Below are 23,849 nucleotides of genomic sequence, written 5' to 3'. Positions count from 1 at the left end.
GGCCTCCCCAAATCTCTTCACACTGCATGTCTGCACACCACTGGGGGAGGGGCGGGGTTAGAGAGAGGAGGAGAAAGGGAAGCTAGAAAGAAGGGAAGCTGGAGGAGGGAGGAAGCATGGAGGAGGGAGACACAGGAGGGAGGAGGGAGGAAGCAGGGAGGAGGAAGACACAGGAGGGAGGAGGGAGGAAGCATGGAGGAGGGAGACTCAGGAGGAAGGAGGGAGGAAGCAGGGAGGCAAGGGTGGGTATCATTTTCCAATCTGATGACTGAGCAAGTCAAGAAGGTTCAAGAGGTTAACGGACCAGCTGAAGGGTGTCCAGATGGTTAGTGACAAAATGGGAACCAGTCCACAGCTCCGCTGACCTTCTGCAATGGTCTCCGCATCGTGGGACCCAGCCATGCTTTATCTGTCCCCATCCCCGACACTGGGAATCGCAGCTGTAGCTTTGGAGTCTGAGCTGAGTTTGGCTCTAGGCAGGAAGAAGGATGCATCGGACCATCCTTAGCTTTACCCCAGATGTTGTCTTTTTGTTGCGGGATACCAATGGCCATTTACCTTCTGCCTCAGCCATCAGTTTTGGGGCTCTCGGCAGGCAGCCATGTGGAGCTCTGTCTCCTGGAGTGATGAGCTAGCACCTATGAGCTCCACTAGGGGAGGCTCAGCCTCCTCCATCCCCAGACCCTGGAGGCCTGGAAGCTGACCAGGTAATCTGCCCAGGTCAGCTGCAACATCTGGGAGATCTATTTCTACTGTGAAGACTTCCAAAGTTCAGGAATTACAGAAATGGGAAAAAAAAAAAGTGGTGGCATGCTTCAAATGATTACCAGGTGCCAGGCACAAGGAGAGGCCGTTTGCATGTTTCATAGAATAACATTAAAACAACCCCAGGAGCTGAGCTCACAATACCATGCTTTATACTGAAAGAACTGGTATTCAGAGAGACTAGGTAATTTGTCTGGAGACACACAGCTGACAAGTGGTGGCGCTTAGACTCGAACCCAGATCTCTGTGACTTCAGTGCTATTGCTGCTTCTGTAGGGACTGATGTGAGGAGAAAGGGTTATCTGTGATGAGCATTTGGGTCTTGCCTCTGCCTCTGCCAGCCAGGAAGTAGAAGGCTGGTGGCAGTTGAGGTAGCAGGCAGGCAGACTGACAATTTTTACTCATTCATTTCTTTCCTGGGCTCTGTGTGGATGGAACTCTGCTGTGTTAAGGAACTTCTTAGGCCCTTTGGTTCTTTCTCAGAGACGAGGCAGCCATGGAGAGGGTAGCAGGGACTCACTTCACTTTGCAGCAGGTGTGGTGGTGTGCACCTGCAATCCCAGTGCCTGGGAGGCTGCGGAAGAAGGCTGTAAGAGTGCCCGAGCTATGCAGTGAGGCCATCTTGCAGAACCCAAACAGGCCGGGGATTGTAGCTCCGTGGCAGAGGGCTTGGCCGGCATGTGCGAGGCCCTGAGTTACAACAGAAGCAAACTGGGCCTCACGGTACATATCTGCAATCCTAGCACTTGGGAGGCAGAGGCAGGAGGATTAGCAGTTCAAAGTCAGCCTTGACTACTAAGTGAGTTCATCCTGAACTACATGAGCCCCTGTTTCAAATATCCAAAAATAAAACCCCCAAACAATAAACAAATGCAATCTTGGGTTAACACAGAGACCATGGCTTTTGTCTCCAGGTACCTTTACATCTGTATGCACTGCCTGAGGGATCGGGGATGAGAGGCGTTGTAGCTACAGTCCAGATCGGAACCCATACACCTAAGAGGTCACCAGTGTCTGGGGACACCCAGGTGAATGTCTGAAAATCCCAAGGAGGGGCTGACTGATGGAGTCCCTTGCACCCATCTTGGGTCCAGGTACTCAGCGACACTGGGTATGGCTGCGAGTCCACTCTGCTGTCTGGAGGCCAGAAGAGAGAGAGAGCCTGGGGTCTGGGAGGGACAGACCCTTGAGCTGCACTGGAAGGGTCTGCTGTGTATGCTGGAGGCTGTCACCTATGTCTCCCACCTGCCTAGTTAGACTCACAGGGCTCACCTCTGGGGCCTCATGCAGGAGACCGGGACAGTTCTACAGGGCAGCCCCCTTCAAACCATCTATTTGGGAATCCCTACTCTGTAAGTGTATGCTGGCTGCTTTCTTATTCACTGCCCTACTATCCCGTTTCAGTGAGACCTGGTTTCAAGATAAAAAATAAAAATAAATAAAAAGAGGGCTGAGGATCCAATTGTGGTAAAGCAGTTGTAGTAAGTGTGGGGTACCATAAGAAAAAAATAATTAGAGGTGGGGACTCGGGGGGGGGGCGGGTCTCCTCCTCGGAGGATGGAACCAATGTGTTCCCTTTTGAAGGTGTCCCCAAGAGTGACTCCTGCACACATACCAGGGAGAAGGTCCTCACGAGACTGTGGTGGAGGACAGAGGCTGCCATGGTAGCAGTGATGCCCCGAGACATGGAGCCCGCAGCCGTGAACTTCCCAGTGGCTCTGCATTTATGGATTCTACCCTGATGCATATGCTGTGGCGGCAGCTTATTGCCCAAGTGGGAACTGTGCTGGGGACAGGCCCTGGCAGGGTGGCCTCGGCACTCACTGGTGCTCTGTTGTTCATGACCCTCGTCACTGCCATGTGACCTTGGGCAAGTCACTCTGCCTTGCTGGTCCTGAGGTTCCTTTGCCTGCTGTGTGTGAGGAGTGACCTCCAACAGCAGCTCCCAGGCTGGCTGAGGCCTCGTGCTGGGTGGCACAGGCAGGGGAGCCTTGCTATTAATAAAGGAAGGAGCTGGGCACTTAGAGCAGATGCCAGGTCACCCCATTAATAGACCTGCCCCACCCCTCGCCCGAGTTCCCTGTGTGTCTCTGAAGGTTAGAGAACAGAGCAGAGCTTCTATCTGGAATCAGCCCTGCCTGCCTCACCCCATAGCCATCAGACTAAAAGATGCTTCCCCTAGACCAATGGGACCAGAGGGACATGGTGACATCTGAAGGCACTTTGGTCACAACAGGAGGAGACGTGCTACTGACTCCTAAGTGGTTCAAGGCTGGGATACAGTTAAAGATCCTACAACGCAGCCGGGCAGTGGTGGCGCACGCCTTTAATCCCAGCACTTGGGGGTGGGGGGGAGGCAGAGGCAGGAGGATCTCGGTGAGTTCAAGGCCAGCCTGGTCTACAAACCAAGTGCTAGGACAACCAGGAATGTTACACAGAGGAACCCTGTCTCAAAAAAAAAAAAAAAAAAAAAACCCTACAACACAGGATAGTGACCACAGTGGCATGGCCCCAAACACCAGAGTGCCCAGGTTTAGAAACCCTGCCTAGCAGTAAAACGCTGGTGCCAATGAACCTTGGACCTGGTTAATTATCAAAGACCCCTGTGAGGTCCCATGGAAACTTCTAGCACTGCTGCTTATTATGAACATGGAGGTTTGTGATGTCAAAAACCTGATGGGCCCTGCATCTGATTTCTTACCATTTCTTCAGTCTTCCCGCTTTTGGATATGGTACCATCACCTGGCCAGCTGTGAAGCATCAGCTCTGGGCCATAGCCTTGACTCCTCATCCTCTTCCTCCTACCCTTCCTCCATACCTCCTACCTCTGCAGCTGCCGTTTGGCCCCAGGACTCTAGTGTGGCCACCTACCACAGGTCCAGCTGGGCCTCCTAGCCTTCCGGAACCCTCCTCCTCTTCATAGCTCCTAGAGGAGCTAAAAACACAAATGGTCTCAGCCAAGTATGTCTGTGGGGGTGCACACCTGCAATCATACCTGTAATCCCAGCACCTGAGAGGCAGAGGCAGGAGGCTCAGGGTTCAAGGTCAACCCTGACTACATAGAGAGTTCTGGGCCAGCCTGAGCTACATAGGACCTTGTCTCAGAAAAAATAAAAAAGCCATTGGATACCTTTCCACCCAGCCTGACTAGCAGCAGCAATCCCAGGAAAGGAGGAAGGGCCCCTAACCTGGCCTTGAGCATCCCTGGGCCACCCTCCCTAGGCTGCCCATCTGGCTGATCCGCCTTCATCCAATCAGGTTTGGTTCAGTTGTCACTACAACTGGATGGCAGTCTCTTCCAGGACACTCCTCTGATTCCATCAGAGAACAAATTAGCACAGGACTGTCAGCTGCTCCGTTAGAATGTGTATCCTGGTTGCATCAAGGGTACAGGGCCTCCCAGGTCCGAAGAGACTGGGTGTTTAGTGAACTTGTGCTGAATGAATGAATGAATGAATGAAGTGTGCCAATGGGCAGGGAGCTTGTATTGCAGGCGGGTGTCCAAGGACAGCATAGCTGAGGTATTCTGACAGAGCTTAAAGCTCCTGTTTCTGACAGCTAAGTCTGGCTCTGGGAGGTGAGAAGGTTCTGGATCAGGAAGACCCCATGTGTCAGGTCAGGAGACAGAGGCCAAGCAGTCTGTCTTCCCCACATCCAGTGACTCCAGCCTGGCTGTGTTGGCCTTTGTCTTCCCCATTTCTGAGACCCTGGGTCCTGAGACCACAGGCCCCTTTCCCACTCTGCCTTTCTGGGACCGCTTGCTTCCTGGAAGTCCTCAGAAGCTGAGCTCCCTGGGAAGACTGGCACGAGAGATTGATTGTAGACCTGTAGCTTGCACTGCTGAGGCCACCTGAAAGCCTGTGACACACGGCTTCTCCAGAGCCAGGTCTGTGGCTGGACACTTAGACCAGGGTCCACCAAGATGTACGGCTTTCCCTAAGTCATCCGGCTGCAGTGAAAAGGAGCTGGTGTTTTCCCCAGGGAGAGAGAGAGGAGGGGGCGTGGGTGGCGTGGGCTGCAGCTCAGTTGGGGGTTTGTCCAGCATGCACAAGGTCCTGGGTTCGATCCCCAGCACCCGCATACCCTGGGCATGGTGGTGCACGCTTGTCTGTCATCCCAGCACTCAGGAAGTAGTGGCAAGACAACCGGGACTTCAAAGCCATCTTGGTGTGTCGAGTTCAAGGCCCGCCTGAGCTACATCAGACCCTGGTGTGGGATAGAGAGGTGAGGTGAGGACAGAGAGAAACAGGAAAGACCAAGACCTGGCATCTGGCATTATCAGCAAGTCGATATGGGAGAGGGGACCTCCAAATGACTGGGGGGTGGGTGCCAGCTGCTGAGTGGGGGCAGGAAAGAGAAGCAATGTTGTCTTGAACTAGCTGCTGCGTATCCCCAAATTCATATGGTGATCCCCTAATCTTCAGCGTGAACAGCGGTACATGCAGATGGGGCTCGGGGCATGGTTAGATTTAGATGAGACCACAGGGAGGGCTCTCTTAGAAGGGATTGCACAGACAGCGTCCCCCTGATATGTGAACTCTCTAGGGCAAGCAGCCATCAACAGCCCCGAAGAACATCCCGCCGGAAGTCCAGGAGCCAGCCTCTCTACTTTGGTCTTCCTGACCTCAGAACCATGGGAAGGAAATGCCTACAGTTGAAATGGCCCTGCCTCTCATACTTTCAATCATTCTTTTAGGTTAATTGATATGGTAAAACAGCCCCCCCCCCTCCAGCTGCCCTTTCCCAAGCCTGAGTGGTTCACATAAAGGATCCAACCCTGACACAGGAGCTCCACCCATCTGGAAGCTCAGTTTCTCCACCTCTGAAAGTCAGAGAATTAATATTTACCCAAAAGTGTTGTTGGCAATTACAGGCACCTATGAAAGAAAGTCTTTGGTGAGTGATGACTGTTAACACCAAGGGACCAGGGGACCAGAAGGCAGCACCTCAAAGCGGTAGGGAGAGAGAGCTTGCCTTGGCCACTACCACCCACCTTAGCTGGACTGGGATGGGCTGTCTATGGGTTACTGCAAGTTAAAGAAAAACAAACAGAAAAGGCAATGCTCCCAGTGCCATGCAGGGCCTGGCAGCTGTCCACGGAAAAGCTACCCTCTGGATGTAGGCTCTCTGAGTGGTCTGGTTCATCCCAGGGTGTGGTGTGAAGGCTCACTTCCCAGCTCACCTACCATGGAAGAACTTGAGGTGTAAGAAGAATACACACCCCTCCCACCTGTGACAGGGCTTAGGATAGCTGGAGCCCATGATAGCTGGAGCCCATGATAGCTGGAGCCCATGATAGCTGGAGCCCGTGGAGTAGGCACCCTAGCTAGGCCCTCCCTTCTCACATGCAGGGTACAGTGCTAGGAAATAAATATCTATATCTGTATGTGTGTGTGTGTGTGTGTGTGTGTGTGTGTGTGTGTGTGTGTGTGCATGTGCATATATATAATCTGTGTGCCATTGTGGGAATAAAGGCTGGGGACGCTAGTATGAAAGATTCTGGCCAGGTAATGGAGGTGGATGTGATTAGGGCAGAGGATTCGCCTATCCTAACTCCTTCTCTATACTTTCTCCTTCCAGTGCCCAGCACTGAGCTTGCACAAAAGAGGCATAAGAGCCACACCCCCGGTGTCAAGATTGTCTTGTTCAGGTTCTGACAGAGTCGTGAGTGTGCTGGAGGCGGCTTCATCTACGGGTGATGTGGTGATAGGGCGGGGGGGGGGGGGGGATGGGAGGGAAGTGTGCTGCTCAGGCTCAATTTTGCTGTGATGGTAACACAGTCTCTCAGGGGTCTGGGCCTCAGCAGGCTGCGTGCGCTTTGGGGTGCGTGGTGGAGCCTTGATAGATGGATCTACGCTTGTGCTTCTGGACCCAGCGTCGTCTTCTCCCTCCGCATCCAAAGAGTAATTCTGCCTTTGAGCAGGATATGATCTACACCTTCCACATTCCAAAATGACAAGGAATCAAACAAACATTTGTCGATGACGCCTGGGACAGAAATGACTTTGTTTCCTCTTCTCCCTGTCCCTGGCCTCAGCCAGAGACAGACAAAGAGATGCACAGTGGGGTGAGGATAGGGTGGGGAAGGCAGAGCAGCATCTGGTGGGACAAGCTAGTCCAGAACCCAGTGGAAGGAGAGAGGCCGAGAGAGACACACACAGGCAAAGAGGGAGAAGAGTGTGTTATGCAATTTATGCACTGGTTGCACATCCTCGCTTCCAAATGCCTTCCTGCCAGCCACCCAACCTTCGAGCTGGGCTCCACTGAGTAGCCAAATACTTGGTTCTATTTTTAATGGCGACCCAGAAGCTGCTGGGGGAAAGGGCAGGGGAACATGGCGGGAAGAACTTCGTAGCGATAGAGGCTCAAATCTAGCCTGGTTGCCTCCTGCCTGGCTGGGTGCCTCTGGGCAAGTCCCAGAACTGCTCTCTCTTGCCTGCACATGTGGGTGAAGGCAGTACCTCACAAGGCTCTGTGAGCCTGCTGGGGAGCACTGTGCACCCGAGTCTTCTGACATTTGTCCAGTGGACAGTCAGTTGGGCGGAGGGAGGCTGGGGCAAAGCCAGCTCTGCTGAAGCTGGACACGGCAGTTGTCCCTCTCGGATGTCTCTGTGGACACCTCAGCGTAGAGGGCTGGGCTCTCCATGTTCAACATGCATAGGAAATATTCAGGAAATGGAACTGGCCGTTAGTGAGTGGCCAGCAAACCCATCAGACTCTTCAAGCTGCACTCCAGCTAGTCACTGCCCGCTGCAGTAGTCCATTTTAGCCCAAAGGTTTCATCTTTTCATCTGCTCCACCTCTTAATTTAGATGTCGTGTGTGTGTGTGTGTGTGTGTGTGTGTGTGTGTGTGTGTGTGTGTGTGTGTGTTGGGGGGCCTGTTGCTAGAAAACAGAAAGAAATAGTGTATTTTACCCACAAAAACTAACAGAAGTAGCAACCCCCAAAACCCCTCTCGGTGTCCCTAGGGAGTGTCCCGAGGTTAACTGTACTGTCTTGGTCTCAGCCCCCGGCCACGTGCTGGCTGGCATCACAGAAGGCATCAGTTGCTCTGGGCGCTGTCAGCCTCCATGCTGTGTTCTTATGAGATAAGCTGGCAGTTCCCGCCCAGTTATGGATTTGAGCACTGGACAAGGAATCCTGAACTAACTCTCCCGGCGCTAGGTCTCAGGAGGCTGTTCTGACCCTGGGAGGCAGATACAGCCTGCTTGTCCCTCAGAACCCCCTGAGCTTTGGGGAATAACAGAGGCAGCCCAGTTCTTCCCGTGAAGTCCCCCAGATGGCTCTCTCTGCCAGGCGAGCCAGCTGCCCTGATCAGCTCCGGGCTCTCTTGATGAACAGTGAGTTCAAACGGCTCGAGGCAGCTGGCAAGATGCTAAGTGCAGCATCAATCCTAATTAGGATGAGGAATTAATACAGAAGGCACTGGAGTCACCATGCAGGCCAGGCTTGACGGTGGCGTCCAAGTTTCCCTTGGGAAACGGGAAGGTCCCAGCTCCATGGGTTTCTTGGGGGTGGGGGTGACGGTGGCACGATCCTCTGTGCCACACATGGCATCCAGTGCATCCAGTGAGGTAGAACACAGCCCTGCAGCCCTTGCTCTCTAACTCCAGTGCTGTGGCAGGTAGTGACGTGGGTACATTCTCCAGATAAGGAGTAGGTGTGCACGACCTGAGCAACTGCATACCCAAAAAATGATGTTTTTCAGAAGAAAAGAGGGGGGTGTCATCGCGGGCCCACAAGCTCCTTTGCGAGGCATGCTTTCCCCCCTTAACTGTTAATCTCACACTTCTGTCATCGACAGACTGCTCAGAGCCCTGGCATGAAGCGCCAAAGTGCAGAAGTAGCCCTGATCTCCAATCGGTGCTGGGGACAAAGGTGGATAGGAGTCCTGGGTCTGGCGGGGACATCGGGGGGGCGTCAGGGAGCAGACACAACCTCACAAAGCCTCCTTTCAGATGGCTCCAAACGCAGCCAGGAAGGGCCCTCTTTCTAAGAGCCGGATCCCAACCTCCTGTCACATCCCACCACACTTAAGTAGCGGGAGGGGTTGTAGCTGCGGTTAAGAAGAGGATGGAAGAATTTCCTCAACCACCCAGGGGCGGAGTGAAGACAAGACAAAAGGTGACAGGAAAGAAAGAGAAAACGCTATCCAAGGATTTCTGAAAAAATTAAAGCAATGATCGCCAACTCCCGTTCTGTCCCCCGTCTCTGAGCCAAGACCAAGCAGTGGATCTGACGACAACCTGGCAGAACCAGACCGCCCCTCTGTAGACACCTGTTAGTTGGAGTTTCACAGTTGGGCATGACGGCGCCAGGAGGGCTAAGAAGCTGAGAGCATTTCGGGGCTTCCGAGGCATCTGGTCCGCGCTCCTGGAGGCTGTCCCCACAGTCCAGGGAACCCGACCGCGATCTCTAGATGCATTTCAACCTCAGCACACCTCTTTGAGGCCTCTGTATGCTAGGGGGTCGCAGAGCCCCGCCCTGCCCTGACAGAGCGACCACGCCCCTCCCAGCCCACTATGGGTCGGCGGACAGCTCTAACGCTCCCCAGTGTGGTTCCTATAGGGGTCTCTTGCAGCCTTGGTGCTGAGGGGCTGTGACCCAGGGCTCGCTGCTTCAGTTACGGGAGACGCGATGTGGCCTCCCCTCGTGTCCCTATCGCTCAGGGAGGAGAGGGTCTGTGGCCTCATGGAATATAAGAAGGGCGGCCGGCTGGTGCTACCTGGTTCCCCCGAACCCGCTGGAGGCCCAATCTGTACCCCGCCCTCAATCCCTCACTTGGGGGCTTGGAGTGAGCACCTAGATGCCCCGGGGCTCCCCGCCCCCGGCCGGCCCCGCCCCAGGATGGCCAGTTCCCATAGCAATCGCACAGACACCGGTTGCCAAGCAACCCCTCCCCCTCCTCCCGCGTCGGCTCCCCCACAACCCTAGACTCCTCCCGCCCCCACGCCAGCCTCCACCTCCCCCAGGAGCGCCGGCGAGGCCCCTGGGGATCGCTCAGCTCTCGGGTTGCGCGCGTGTGCGTGAGTTTCTGTGTGTTTCATTGTGTCTGTGCGCGAGGGGGTGTGCGCGTGCGACCGGAGAGTTTGTGGGATCAGTGTGTTGGGGAAGGTCCCCAGCCTGGAGGGACCCGAGGCTGCTGCACCCATGTCCACTCGGGGACCCACCCTCCCAGCTTCAGGTTCTTTGTGTCTCGCGTGGAGCCATCGCCGCGCCCACCCCTCCCCCGGCCCGCTCCCCGGGGGCAGTGTGTGCGTGTGCATGTGTGCGCGTATGTGCGTGCACTGGGGGCAGGGGTCGTACCTTCGATGCAACACACCCGCCACAGTCCCGAGTGGGTGAGGTCGCCGCGGGCGCGGCGGGGCGGGGGCCCGTCGTCCATGGTCAGGTTGGTGCCGTTGCAGATGTGCGCGCTGGAGTACAGCCAGTAGTCGGTGCCGATGGCGATGGCCATGAGCGAGAAGGCAGCGAAGGCTCCGGCCGTGGTCAGCAGCATCTGCAGCCCGCGGTCGCATCGCACCATGGTGGGCGCCTCATAGTCCGCCGCCCGCCGGCCCGGCCCGCCGCGCCCGCCCGCCCTCCTCCCTCGGCGCGCAGCTCCGGGGGCGCCAGGGGCTGGGGGGCCGAGGGCCGGGGGGCGGCGCCGCGCTGCGCGCTCCGACCCCGCGCCCCGGGCGTGCCTGCGCTCGGGCTGCGCGGGGCTCAAACTCCGAGGCGCGGCGGCGAGTGAGGGCTGCGCGGGCTACGCGGGCCGCCGGCGGGCTGGCGGCGGCGGCGGCGGCCGGGGGCTCCTCCCTCTCGGCCCGCCCTCCCCTCCGCGTTCGGCCCGCGCCCTCCGCGCCTCCACCCACCGCCCGCCGCCCGCTGTGCTCTCTTGGCGCCGCCCCTCCGCCTCGGGCCCGGCGCTCGCACTCCCCCGGCCGGGATTTTCCCTCCCCCCTCCGCTCCCCTCCCCGCGCTCACGCGCGCTCTCTTTCTCTCCCAGGCTTCATTCACATTATTAGAGCGAAGGAAGCCGAGGGAAAGGTTGGTTCCCTGGAAGGACCCCGGGGAAGCCGCGTCTCCAGTCACTCCTCTTCCCAACCCCGGGGATTCTGCAATCTGTGGAATGGAAAGTGTGTTCCTTCCTCCTCCCGTGTGCCTGTACCTGGCTGTGAAGATCTAGGCATGGATGTAGAGTGAGACTCATATCAGGTTTCCAAAAGCCCCAGATATGGGTCACAGATCGGAGGCATTCTTTACAGGCTAAACCGGACACATCACCCCCATCCCAACCCAGGCAGCCTAGGGGTTCTGGCAGGTGCTGGGAAGCTCTGGACTTCAGAGGGGGATTGAGGATGTGACTCACCACGGTCACACTTCTGATGGTCCATGCTGGTTAGAGGCAGGGACACCGCAACTGTATTGAAGCGGAGCAGCCTAATATTGCAGCCTCCAGCTGTTTCCCTCTCCTCTCAGCTCCTTCTTGGAACCTTTACTTTTTCTTTGGTTGGCTCTGCTTCAGCTTAACAATGCTTTTTCTCACCTCCCCTTAACAATGCTAGACTGTGCATCAGGCCCGCTGGCCTCTTCACTTAATTGCCTTTGGTGTTGGCAGGGTCCCAAGCTGGATATTCTCCTTTTTCCTCGGAGCCACTCCAAGCTCCTTTGTCAACACCCAGTCCCACTCTTCCCCCGCAGGGGGCCTGAAACCCGCACTGGGAGGCCCCGTGTTTCCTGGCTTCACACCCATGTTCTTGTTGCATCCTTGAGGGATGTCCTGTGGGTTGCTATCCTGAATCCCTGGAAATTGAAAGAGGTAATATGGAAGGCTGCTGCCCTTACAATTTTATTCTCTGTAGTACCTTCCCAGCACTCCTCAGAGAATGTTAATGACCCCAAGCAGGAAGCGCTGTTCCTCCTCTGAGAGTGTGAGCCCGTGTCGTCATCCCCCCCCCCCCCCCGCACGTGCTTGTCTAACATGCATGGTAAATAGTAGCAATGTGCAAATGTTTGCTCTGGGAAAGTTATCTTTTGTTGGGGGATAGGAACACAAATAAATAAATAGAAAAAAAAAACCGAAATAATAAAGCTGGAGGACCAGGTTGGCTACCCTCATCAGCATTGCTGGCCCTTTCTTCTGCCTTTAGGGTTGTCTGTTCTGCCTTCCAAAGTTTCAAAGCACAAGGGCCACTGCTTTTTCTTCCCTTTCAAAAATGTACTGTCACCTAGTCTGGCATTCTGCACACAGCAGGTGCCTGATATATGGCTGAATGGACTGGAAGGCATGTGATGGTGTCTCCTGGCTCAGAACCAGGCTCTCTCCAGTAGCCTCCACGATGAACTCAAGGTTCCGTGTTTCGAGAGAGGTGATTTTCAATCTTCTCTTTGGGAACAAATCGTTGTTTCAACAGAACCCCAACACAAATTAACCTGGTCTCCCACCTTGTCGTACGAGTCCCCACACCCCCACACCACACCCCACAGCTGCAAGCACCTTTGTGGTGCTAGAGTTCCATGGCACAAGGTGTTTGCTAGCTGCTGGGTTACACGGAGGCATCCGTGGCCGTTCTGCTCAGAGCCTTCCTCCAGACCTTGGAAGAAACCAATGGAGTGGCCTGATTGATCTTGAGGAGTGGGGTAGAGGGGAATAGATTTCCCCATATCCCTTTTTAGGTAGCTATGAGATGATAACCCCTCCTCCAAGCAAGCAATCCTGAAATCCCACAGGAGATGGGACAGAAGTCTTTGGTCCCAGGATGCAAGTTTGGACTAGCTTTTGCACTATACCCACAGAGGAACGTGAAGAGTGTGGGAGAGATTTGAAATGGAACCTGGGCTGGGCCTAAGATCATTACCATTTGGAGTACTGAGCAGACGATCTGGACAAGCCACACCCACCTGGGAGAAAGCTGCCTCTCCAGTCTGCCTTTCAGAGTTGATTTGAGGGTCTCAGAAATAGCTTTGGACACCCATGCACTGGGCAGCCATTTGCGGGATGAGCGGCAAATCCCTGTCTCCTTTCTTGGAGACAGGGATCGGGATGTGCTATGGGAACCTACAGGACATTCTGTGAATTTTCACAACCACCTCCCCACCCCCTAGAACACCTGGACAGTAAAGACAAAGAGAAGCGGAGGAGCTTGCTTAAGCTCTCACACTAGAAGGCAGTGGGTTAGAACCTTGCTCAGGTCCTGGGATTTCAAGGCTAGAATTCTCAAGGATCATCCACCAGCCTACTTGGCTGTGTTGTTACTTCTTGTTATGTCGGGAGGACCCTAGTGGGGTGGGGTTGATGGTTTACCTGTCTGTGGACACCCAACCTGCAGCCACGCTTGGACTTGAGCTCATGTGGATGTAGACCGTGGAGTCAAATAAGGTCTTGACCGCCGGCAAGGAAGCTGGAGCAAACTCAAGGCTGTCTGAGGCCATTCATCATGCCTGGGTGAGCACAATTGAAATCTGGAAATTTCTGCTCAGTTAGATTTGAGACTTCTAAATAGCAGAGTTTTGCTGCCTGGGGACCCTAGAGTTTTCAGCATCTCCTGGGTTGCTTCCAGACCTGAGAGAAAGATGTATCCACCCTTTGCTTGGGAGAAGATTCTGGACCAGTCTTATTCCAAAGAGATATGACACTTTTTCCAGGGAACCACCCAGGACAAAGTGTACAACTAATTACATATTTTATTGTCTCCCTCTATGGTCAAAAAGTTGGGGTGCGAGACTATCAGTTAAAGGGGTTCTCTAGAACCCAATCCCCCCAATTCCCAGTGGTTCCTTCCTCATTGGTTCTTTCTGATAATTGCCTTCAATCTTTACTTTTCACAGCTGTGAAGGTGAAGCCATCATGAGTGAAATTTTCAGTCTCAGGTCCAGGGTTGGGCAGCCACACCAGGCAGTTAGCGGGGAGGAAGAGGAATACAGTTCTAGGCTGCATAACACCCATGTCAGAGCATGCATGTCAGAGTGGCTGGTCCGGTGGAGCAGGCTACCTCTGCAGCTGGAGGAGGAGGAAGAGAGGCCCCCTCCCACCAAGGATGCAGCCACTGTGTGTATGTGTGTGTGTGTGTGTGTGTGTGTGTCTCCGAAAGCCTTTATTAGGAGCTTTCTTCCCCTTTGTCCTCCCAAAAGAATGACCTTTATGTGGCAACGTTTTGTGATAACTCTTTTCTATGCAGATGGTTGTTGCGATTTGAGGAGGCTTAGCTGGGGGGGATTTTAGGGAGCCCGGGCAGCGTCTCAGGCACCTAGGCAGAAAGAATGATTCTGAGTTTTCATAGGCAAAGGTTGGGGATGAGTCTCGGAATGTTCCAGGGCTTGACTGGGGGTGGAGGGGGCTTATCTGCTTGGAGGCTGCTTAGCATCCAGAAGAATGCCCCCTCCATCAGATTATGCAAAGTCGAAAAAAATGACTTTCTATTCTTCCTTCTTTCAGAAGGTTCCTCCGAGGGAGAGCGAAGATCAGAAAATGCTGCTTGGCTTTGTGGATTCAAGTTTATTCCATTTCATTTGCTTATCTCTGAGATCCCATTTGAGCTGGATACATAGCTTTCTTTTTCATCTCCACCTCAGTAAGCTAGAAGCCCCAGAGGCAGTCCCCCACCCCCCGCAGTATAGCAGGAAGGGAAATGGCATTTAGTGGGTGCCTTTTGGGTGAGGGTCACTTTATGGCCTCATGTAAGTTCATCATGGTATCAATCATAGAAGGTGGATGTCTTTACCCACATTTTGTAAACAATGCATGGGTGGATAAACAGTAAACCTGGAGGTAGGATTTGAACACAGCTCTCTGGAGCACAGCCAGGCTCTGATAATTACTATATTGTACCCCACTTCTCAGGGGGTGCTAACGCCACTCTGCCTACCCCGGCCCCTCCTCCACTTCTCATTCACCTGTACAGTTAGATGAACTCAACTTCAAAGCACTATTGAAGTCGCATGAAGTCTAGGACTTCTATTGATTTCTTTCCCTTGCTTCAGAGAGGGTAGGCGTGGGTTGGGACCGAGGGCAAGTGCTAGAAGCCTCTGGTCTTAGGAGCTCACCTTCTTCTCCTTCCTTGGACCTTCCCTAGGTGCTAGCCAGGGCAGGAAACGGAGGCTCAGCTCTGTAATGTAAGAGCCCTGTGGCTCCCCCACCAGACAATGCCAGCCTCTGGCTGCTGCCGGTCTCCTGGGTATTGCCCGTGGGAGGAAAACCCAGCACATTGCTGTCGGTGTTAAATAGTGAACCAATGAACTGTGAGTGAAGTCCCCGTGGGCTTCTTGGAGACCAGCGTGCTTTCAAAGGGAATCACATTCGGGGCTGTGCTGGGTGAGCTCCCTAGCAAGAGAGTGTTCCGGTTCCAGCGCTGCTGATGAGCTTATTGATATGAAGGGCCAGCTTGGCCAAAGCTTCCAGCCCAGCACGCTGGAGAGTGAAATGGTTATTCTGAGAACATTCTTTTCAAAAACACTCAACAGGACAAACAGGCCAGAGGTTCCTTTGTCCTCAGCTAGCCTCTGAAACTGAGCTGACTCTTAAAGTTGGAGATAACTCCAAGGAAAAATGGGTAGGCACTGAGAGACAGGAAGCCTTTGAACACTGGGCATGAGCGGCAGGTGGGGAGGGTGGTCAGTGAAGGCACATTCCTCAGCTAATGCGCGTGGCTGGTGCTTTTACCGAGCACAGCTTTAATTCCTAAAATATAACAGCCCTGTGAAGGAGCTGGGAGAGAGGGCAGTGCCTTGTGCAAGACTCTGCTGCCAAGTGCCAGCTGCGCGAGGTTGGCTCTGGGGGAAGGTCCAGTCCCCTGGCCTCCTGAACCACGCCTGCCTTTTCATCTCCTGCCTCCCACAGCTCTCAGCTGCCTGCTGGGGATGGAGGTGGGCTGCTCTTGGCCCTCTCGGAGCCATCTTGCTGTGGAGTGGGAGGGCTTGCTTTATGTTACGGGCGTCTTTCTGAATCATGCATGTCAGCAGAATGCTTGCCCTCTCCATCTGCTCTCCCTACCCACTTGGTCATTGAGAGGCCCTGAGTCTCTCATGCTCTTCTCTCTCGGAGTGGAAAAGGAAAGTCATCCGATTCATGCTAACCTGGGGCTTCTAGTCATGCTTTGCCACCTGCACTGGGTGGCCTTGGACGAGTGGCTGAACCACTCTGGTAAAATGGGACCCAAGTACCTGTCTTGGGTGCTTGTGTGGAACAGAGGCTAGGGGAAGCAGAAATGCTAATTAATAGTGTTTAGTAAGCACTGCCAATAGTCTAGATGCTTGGCCTCATGTTGACTCACCATCCATCCCAGTTCTTCAAGGTGGGCACTGTTATAACCTCATTTTACCAAAGTGGTCACGAGGGTCTGAAGCAAGCAAATGACTTGCTAAGGATGCTGTGATTTTTGAGACTCAGCAGTCTGGCCTTAGAGCCCACAGTTACCACTTCAACTTAAATATATACTGAATGAACAGTTATTATCTCGTTTGCTAATACCTCTTAACAATTAGGCTTAAGTACTCAGCTTCCTTTTCTACCAAAAACCAGGATGCAGACCCAAGCATCCTTTGCAACACAAGCCTATTAATTAACCCAGGCTAGAAATGTTGCTTGTCATCAATGAATTCTTCTCTGTGGTTCATATTGTCTCCTGGGGACCTATGAATGGATACATATATCCTGGGTGACAGGCACATCATTAAAGTCAATGTTTTCAGTCACTAAAACGCTCTTGGAACTCTTCCCCCAATCCAGAAGGCCGTGGAAACGCATGGCACAGGAGAAGAGAAGCCTGAGTTACATCCCGCCTCATGGACTCATGAAGAACTGTGCCTCCCAGACATGAATGACATGGTAGCAGCTGTGTGTAGACAGCTGTTGTGAGATCTGGAGAGGAGGTATGAGGTCTCCAGAGCAAAGGTCAGCCGTTAGGTGTCTGCCTGACCCAGACAGAGTGGCCTGACATTAGCTCACCACAAGGTAGATGCTTGTAATGAGAATCAGTATTTCCTGTTAGGCATGGTGGAGTACTCCAGTAAGCCCAAAACTCAGGAGCTGAGACAGGGGAATTATTGCAAGTTTGAGGCCCATTTAGGCTTCATAATGGATTTTGTGCCGGCTTGGTGCACAGAGTGAGATAGTCTCAAAAAAACAAAAACAAAAACAAAAAAACCACCAAACAGTTGAGCAGGGGAGATAGATGGGTCAGTGAGTGATTGTTGTGAAAGCACTCGGACTTGAGTTCAGATCCCCAGAACGCAAGTAAAAGCCAAGCATGGTGGTGGGCATCTATGACCCTTGTGCTTGGAGGCAGAGACAAGAGGATCCTGGGGAGAGGCTACCTAGGCAGTCTAGCAAAAACAGCCTTCAGGATCGGTGAGAGACCCTGTCTCAAAAAGAAAAAAAAAAGCAGAGAAGTAATTGAAGAAGAGATGCGGAGTCAACCTGTACCCCCCCCCCCCATGCAAGCCAGCACGCAGCAGCATCGCTAGGGGCGTCTCCAGTGTGTCTGTTCAGAAGCACCTGCCCACTGGCATGGGTCCTGTGTGTCTCAGCCTCATCCCACCTTGGCTCACAGCAGCCAGAGTTCTTAGACACCACAGTGTGTCTCTGCTCCTGTTGGATTTCCTGCCAGCCTGGAAGGCAATTGGCTGCCTGGATTGACAGTTTAGATGCTCCAGGTCACTTGAAATTCCAAGAAAAATACTCTCGGGTTTTGTTTCTGAAGGGAGTATTGTCACTTTGTGGGCAGTACTGCCCAGTAACCACAGTGACTCCTACAGTGTCTGTGCGCAGACCTGGGGCCCCACAGTAGTTCTGTGGGGAGGAGAGGTGGCCCACCTGTAATAACATCTTGTGATTTACCAGAACCAGGTGTGACTGTTCCCACTGACCTGGCCAGCCATTCCAGACTCCTCTGAATATGCCACAAATAACCTCTGGTCCCAGAAGCTGGGGTGCCAATAGAACTTGATCAGCCGAGCAGATGTTTCTGTAGGTCAGGCCCTTCATCATGGGAAAGGCAGTGCTCACCCCATTTAATGGCTGCTGCTGCTGCTGCTGAGGCCAGGTTCTCGGAGAAAGTGTTTGGTTTTCAACTGAGTCTATCATGGGCATGCACAGTCTGCCTCAGTCTCTTGGTAATTGACAGGGACTAGAATGCTGGGTGGGGGCTTTCAGAACTAACGTGACTCGCCAAGTCTTCGGGCAAGCAGACAGGGTAGCTGTCTGGCTGCGGGAGAACTGGGGGATTTTGCCTGGCTCTGCTTTATCCTTGCTATACAGCGGGCTCCTGGGTGGAACATGCTTTCCTGCTACCATATTTCTGCCTGTCCCCTACCTTGCATGCAGGGAAAGCTCCCAGGCATAGGATAGCCTGGGGATCTAGACCCAGTCAGCATGTTCTTTACCAGTCTCCCCCATTAGGATTGTCACCAAAGACCCACTGGAAACAGGCCATTGGAAACACAGTCACTACCCCCGGAGGTTTTCCTGGAAGAGTGGGGGCTTTCACATCAAGGTAGTGAGGGACAGGAGAGGGTACTCACAAGTGTCCCGAGTCCTGGCTGGCACAGGGTGTTAGGCCTGTGGAATGTCAAGTTCCAGACATTTTGTTCTCTTTAATTGCCCCAGTGCCCTCCACCGGGGCCCCCCAGAGCCAGGGAACCCACACTGAGGCTGTGGGGCTACCGGCCTACCATTTCCCCTGTTCTGCCTCGGCCAGTCCTCAGGGAAGGCCCCAGTGCATGTGCCAAGAGAGGCAGCTGCTGCTTTGGGGAAAATACCTTCTGGAGTTTGTTGTCTGAACCCTCCCAGCTGACGCCCACAGGGGAGAAGCCGTGCCAGGATAAATGGGAAATCTCTTCATAAATATTTGAAAAAAAAAAAAAGACAAAAAGGAAATGGAGGAAAAAAGGACAGAACCCCTAAGTCCCAGTGTTAGGGAACTGCAGTGATTGCTCCGAACAGATGGAGGAAGCCAGTTGCAATGTTCATCATTCTGGAGAGCGATTTCAGCAAGAGCGCCTTTCTCCATCCTCAGTGGGAGCCCTGAATCTCCATGCTTGGTTCCTGGGGCTTTGGGTATCAGGCATGATCTGTCCACTCCTGCAGACCCCCGAGAAGTGAGGACAGGCCTGCCAGAACCCAGTGATAGGAGCCATGGAAGCAAGCATGGACGAAGAGCTAGCTGACACGTCGGGGAGGGGCCGCTCTTTCTTTATTTCTTCTTTAACTCGATTGCCTTGGGACATCATGACAAGTAGAGCATAGAGAAAAGTGGTTTTTAGGGGAGCCCTTGAGGGATGAGCAAAGAGGCCCCAGGAGACTGAAGAGCTAGCTAGACAGGCCTAGCAAAAGACAGCAGTATGCCCCAGGTCAGATGGCTGGGTATGGGTAGAACACCTCTTGCTCAAGAGTTTGTCTAAAGGGAGATTGGGGAACCATAATGCTGGGGTGCCAGGTACCCCAATGAGGAGGAGGTCTTGTCAAAGAAACTCCACACCCACAGTGAGTGCCTTAGCCTTACCCATGACATTCCAGTTCTGGTCACACCCCTGGGCGTCCCTGGAAACCCAGCTGGTATCTTTGCATGGTGGGTTCTGGCCTTTTGGTCTCTCACACATTCTGGCTGGGCCCACTGAATGTCACTTACCTGGTCCCTATCCACCTTGGGGTCAGGACACACAGACTCTTTGTGGGACAGAGACAGCAGTCAGAGGCTGCAACAGGGGCAGCATCTGTGGGAGACAGACCCCCGTGGACATCAGCCTCAGGTAGGGAGAAGCTGTATTCCTAAATCTAGGTGTAACTAAATGCAGGTGTGTGCTCTGTAGACAGTCACCTATGCCTCGGGACTTCTTTGCCCAAGTGGATAATCAGGCTTCCCCCCACATCTTCAGCAGCTCATAGCAGATCCTGTCTGGGATTGGTGCCCTCAAGATGGAGGGGGGATTCAGCACTGGCTCTCCATGTTGAGAGGTGTCTACCCAGAGCCGAGATGTGTATAAAGTGTCTGACTCCAGCACCAGTGTTGGAGGTCACATTGACCTTGGCCAAGATGTGTTTTAATCATCATCTCTCATGGGCTTTCCTCCTCCAGGAGGTTGGAAACCACCACTGCTTCTGGAAGATGTGGGGATGACCGTGCAGGAGGAATGGAGGATCTGGAGCCTGTGCAGGGGGCCTCAGCTGGGAGATGGTACCTTTGCTCTTCTTCATCTTGGGAGGAAAACACAGAGGCAGCTCTGGCTATGGGGATAGATCCATGTTCACCTTTGGAATGCTTCACCTGCTTCTAAGTGCGGCTCCCCTCTTCTCCAGTGTATCCATCATGGGTTCTGCCTGGAACCCCTCACTGTGGAATTACAGCTGACCTAAGAAACTGTTGGTGACACAAACACCCTGCAGAAGACTGTGTGGAAAGCCAGAATTTATTTTCTGAATTACCCTTGGTTCTTTTCTTGACCAATGAGCCAGCCTGGAGCTTACAAGTACCTGGCTCTGGGTTACTCCCCCTGTGAGTAGGGGGTTATGGGAGTCCAATCATCCTCTCAATTTATGTATTGACTGTCTCAAAACATAAGCCCAAGTCCAAACTCCAGAATCTGCAAATATGAGTTCATTTAGGGAAAAAGATCTTTACAGATAGAAACAAACTTAAGATCCTGAAGTCATCCCAAACCAAGGGATGCTTGAGGTCCAAAGGTAAGTGTCCTCATGGAAAGGAGGGCTGGGGAGGTAGAATGGATGCATAGTGGGGCATGCCTGTCATCCCAGCCCTGGGAAGGTTGAGACAGGGGGATCCTAGGGACTGCTGCCTGGCCAGTATAGCTTGATCAATGAGTTCCTGTGAGAGATTCTGTCTCAGAAACAAAGGTGGACTGCTCCTGAGGACTGACATTCAATATTGATTTTTGGCCTACACACACACACACACACACACACACACACACACACACACACACCACAAATCAAGAACGAACATATGATTCAAGAAGGGAAGTGGAAGGGAGGAGATGTAGAGGGGAGCGATGTGAAGACAGACTGATGTTATGACCCAAGACCTACCAAGGACTGCAGCAGCCAGTCATGCTGGGACAAGGTATGGAGTGTGCTTTCTCTAAGGACACCTTGATCTCAGGCTTTTGACCTCTGGAATGCAGAGAGGGTTAGTCTGGGTTAGTTTTAGGTTAGTGATTGTTTCTTGTGGTAGCCCCAGGATTCTCAGGTACCAGGGCCCAGGTGCTGCCAACCAGGACAAAGCTGTAAACTAAGGACATGTGATCCCCAGCTCTAATGGGACTTCCCATTCATTTGGAAGGGGACAGACCTGACTGTGTGACACTGGAGAGGGATCTAAGGACTCAGGCCACACAGAGTCTCTCTCCTTTTGTAAACTGACTCCTCCTTCAGTTTTTCCATATCAGTAATGTGTAGCCGTCAGCTCATTGCTCAGGCCACAAGCCCATCAGTCACCTCTACATTCCCATGATTCTGCCAGTCTCCCACATAGGCTACCTTTAGAAGCTTTCCATGTCCCTTGCTCTGATGCCTTACTGGGCTAAGCCAATGCCATCTGTCCTGGGGATGACGAGAAGACCCTCAAGCTAATTTGCCTCCTGGTTCATGCTGGCTCTTCCATGTCCCTGTCCCTCCACAGGGAATATGTATGAGTCTCAGTGGTGGATGCTCAGCTGAGATCCCATTGGAGCTTTTCACATGCTCAGCATCAGCACCAATGCCTACCCTGGTCATTTGTTCTGCTCCATTCCCAGATTTCTCCTCCTAAGAAGCTACCCTCCTGTCCTAGCGGCCACCTTCCCTTCTTCCAAATGTCCCCAACGTTGAGCTTTTACAACTCAGAGAAGTCACAATATAGCTCTGGGCACATCTGGAAAGTTCTCCCTTTGCTCTTTATTTCACATGACCTCAGAGAGACCTTTCCAGATTCCCCAGTCTGGTTAACGGTTTTAGCTGTGTTCAGGCCCCATTCCTTTCCTTTTGTCTTCCTTCCTTCTTTCCTTCCTTTATTTTTTTTTTAAGACAGAATCTCATTATATAGTTTTGGTTGGCCTGGAACTCAGTATTTGGACGAGGCTGGCCTTGATTTCATGGCAAGCTGACTGCCTCTGTCTTCCCAATGATGGTATTAAAGGCATGTACCATCATCATGCCTTTTCCTTAGCCCAAGAAATAATATAAGGACTTCTGTCTGTTTGTAATGCTGGGGATGGAACCTAGGACCTGTGAATCCAAGGTAAGTCTCTGCCACAGAGTCTCAGCCATAGCCATGGCCAACCTGTTTGATGCCTATCTTCCCACTTGCAGCCGGTGGGCACCGTATTAGCTTCTGGTCTCCCACGCAACCCACAGGGCCTCAAATAGAAATGCTCAACATACGTTTGCTGAAAAAATTAAATGAAGATATTTCCTGAGCTATATGAGGGCAGAGGAGTAAAGAAGAAAAGCCAATAACTGTATGGTGAGTTTCCCGGTTCCCAGATCTTACAAGTTCGATATTGCATGGGTAACAGACTCGGCAGTGTTATTACTTCGGTTTCCTCTCTCCTCAGAAAGCTGTGTTCTTAAAATTGATTGCCCCCCTTGAGTAAATATGTATAGTCGCCCTCAGGGCCAGAAAAGGGGGAGGGCCCACACACTTCATACAGGGTGAGCAGGTGCCCAAAAGGAAAGGGTTCCTGAGAAAAGTGGTTAAAATGCACTCTCAGAAGAAATGGGTTGCTGTAGCAACCACCCTTGTTCTCCCTCAGAAGAAAGACAGAAGGAAGAGGAGGGCAGAAAGTCAGCTGACTGTCCTAGGTGACAGAACCGTAGGACAAGGCTGTGGAATGTCCCCTTACCAGGGTTAAGATGGCACTTGGCTTGCTCTCCTGGGCAGGGAACACCTACCTGATCTGATTAGTCTTTTCCATTGCTTTTGGGCTAGCTCATACAGGTGGTGGGGGGGTTAAGGCTGCTGCACCATGCCTCTTGGATCTTTTCAAAGTCACATGCCAGCTTCCCCAGTAAAGACTCCCAGTAACCTGGTCTTTAGGAAGACCCTATGTTGGGTCCTTGACTAAAGAGGGATTGCCTCTTAAATCTGCAGGCAATGCAGATTTGTATCTATAAATGGCTTCCTAGAGGAGAAGCCACCCACCTGTGCTAAGAGAGTTCACCAAAGGTATCAGAGTCGGGGGCTGACTCTCCAAGGTGGCTTCCCATTGTGCAATCAGAGTTCCTGGGGCACAGTCACCAGGCAACCTGTGTATGTGGGAGAAGGGGGGCAACGGGGCCCAGGTGTGGCTGAAGTACACGATGAATATGCTATCCACCCCAGCTTGTCTCCCCAGCCTCCTATCAGCTGACCTGTTGATGGCTACTTTTCATAATGGCCCAAAGGTCCATGACCTTGGTAGTTTCACTCCAATCCTCCATCTCTGCAGGATGCATGTGCTGAACCCTCTCTGTGGTAGACAGAATAATGGGTCTCCGAAGATGCTTACATCCTAATCCCTAGAGCCCATGATGGCGATGACACGTGATCAAGGGACATGAGTGAAGCAGATGGAGACTGCTGCTCAGCCTGGACAGCTCATGGCAGGGGTCAGCTTGAGTAGGTCAGTTTATTCCTCATTCTGACACCTTTGGTGAACTCTTTATGTGCATGAGCATCTTGTCTGCCTGACTATATGTGTACTCTGCGCATGCCTAGTACTGGAGGAGGCTGGGAGAAGACCAGATCCCCTGGGACTGGAGTTCTAGTCAGTTGTCTGCCACCATGTAGGTGCTGGGAACTAAACCCTCATCCTTTGCAAGAGCATCAAGTGCTCTGAACCCCTGATTCATCTCTCCAGCTCTTCAGTGATATACTTTCTAATAAATTAGTAAGCTTGTTTCTATGAGTCTTGTGAGACATCCTAGTAAATCTGGATGTAGAAGCCCCAAATTACACCATAGGCCAGGGGCACAGGCCAGACAACTTTGGACTTTCAGCAGACACAGGAAGTGGTGGGCATTCTTGCGGATGGACCCCTCCTGCGCAGGATCTGATGCTAATCACAGTTAAATAGGGTCAGAACTAAATGCACTAAGGATATCCAGCTGGTGTCCTCTGTAGAATCCCAGAGC

At 52.9% G+C, this 23,849-nt stretch overlaps 1 protein-coding gene across 1 annotated transcript in view; it reads right to left on the bottom strand.

Moving 5' to 3' along the window:
* Positions 1-10,515, bottom strand: part of Cacng4 (calcium voltage-gated channel auxiliary subunit gamma 4) — a 62,403-nt gene extending 51,888 nt beyond the window's left edge. The window contains exon 1 of the mRNA XM_028865235.2: positions 10,073-10,515. Within this exon, the coding sequence (XP_028721068.1) occupies positions 10,073-10,292 (220 nt within the window). The 5' untranslated portion in view covers positions 10,293-10,515. The remainder of the gene's footprint in view (positions 1-10,072) is intronic.
* Between the last annotated feature and the right edge of the window lie 13,334 nt (positions 10,516-23,849).

This window comes from Peromyscus leucopus, chromosome 8b (genome assembly GCF_004664715.2).
Source record: "Peromyscus leucopus breed LL Stock chromosome 8b, UCI_PerLeu_2.1, whole genome shotgun sequence".
NCBI lineage: Eukaryota > Metazoa > Chordata > Mammalia > Rodentia > Cricetidae > Peromyscus > Peromyscus leucopus.
Note: the sequence above shows the minus strand (reverse complement) of the source record. Positions and strands in the feature narration are given on the sequence as shown.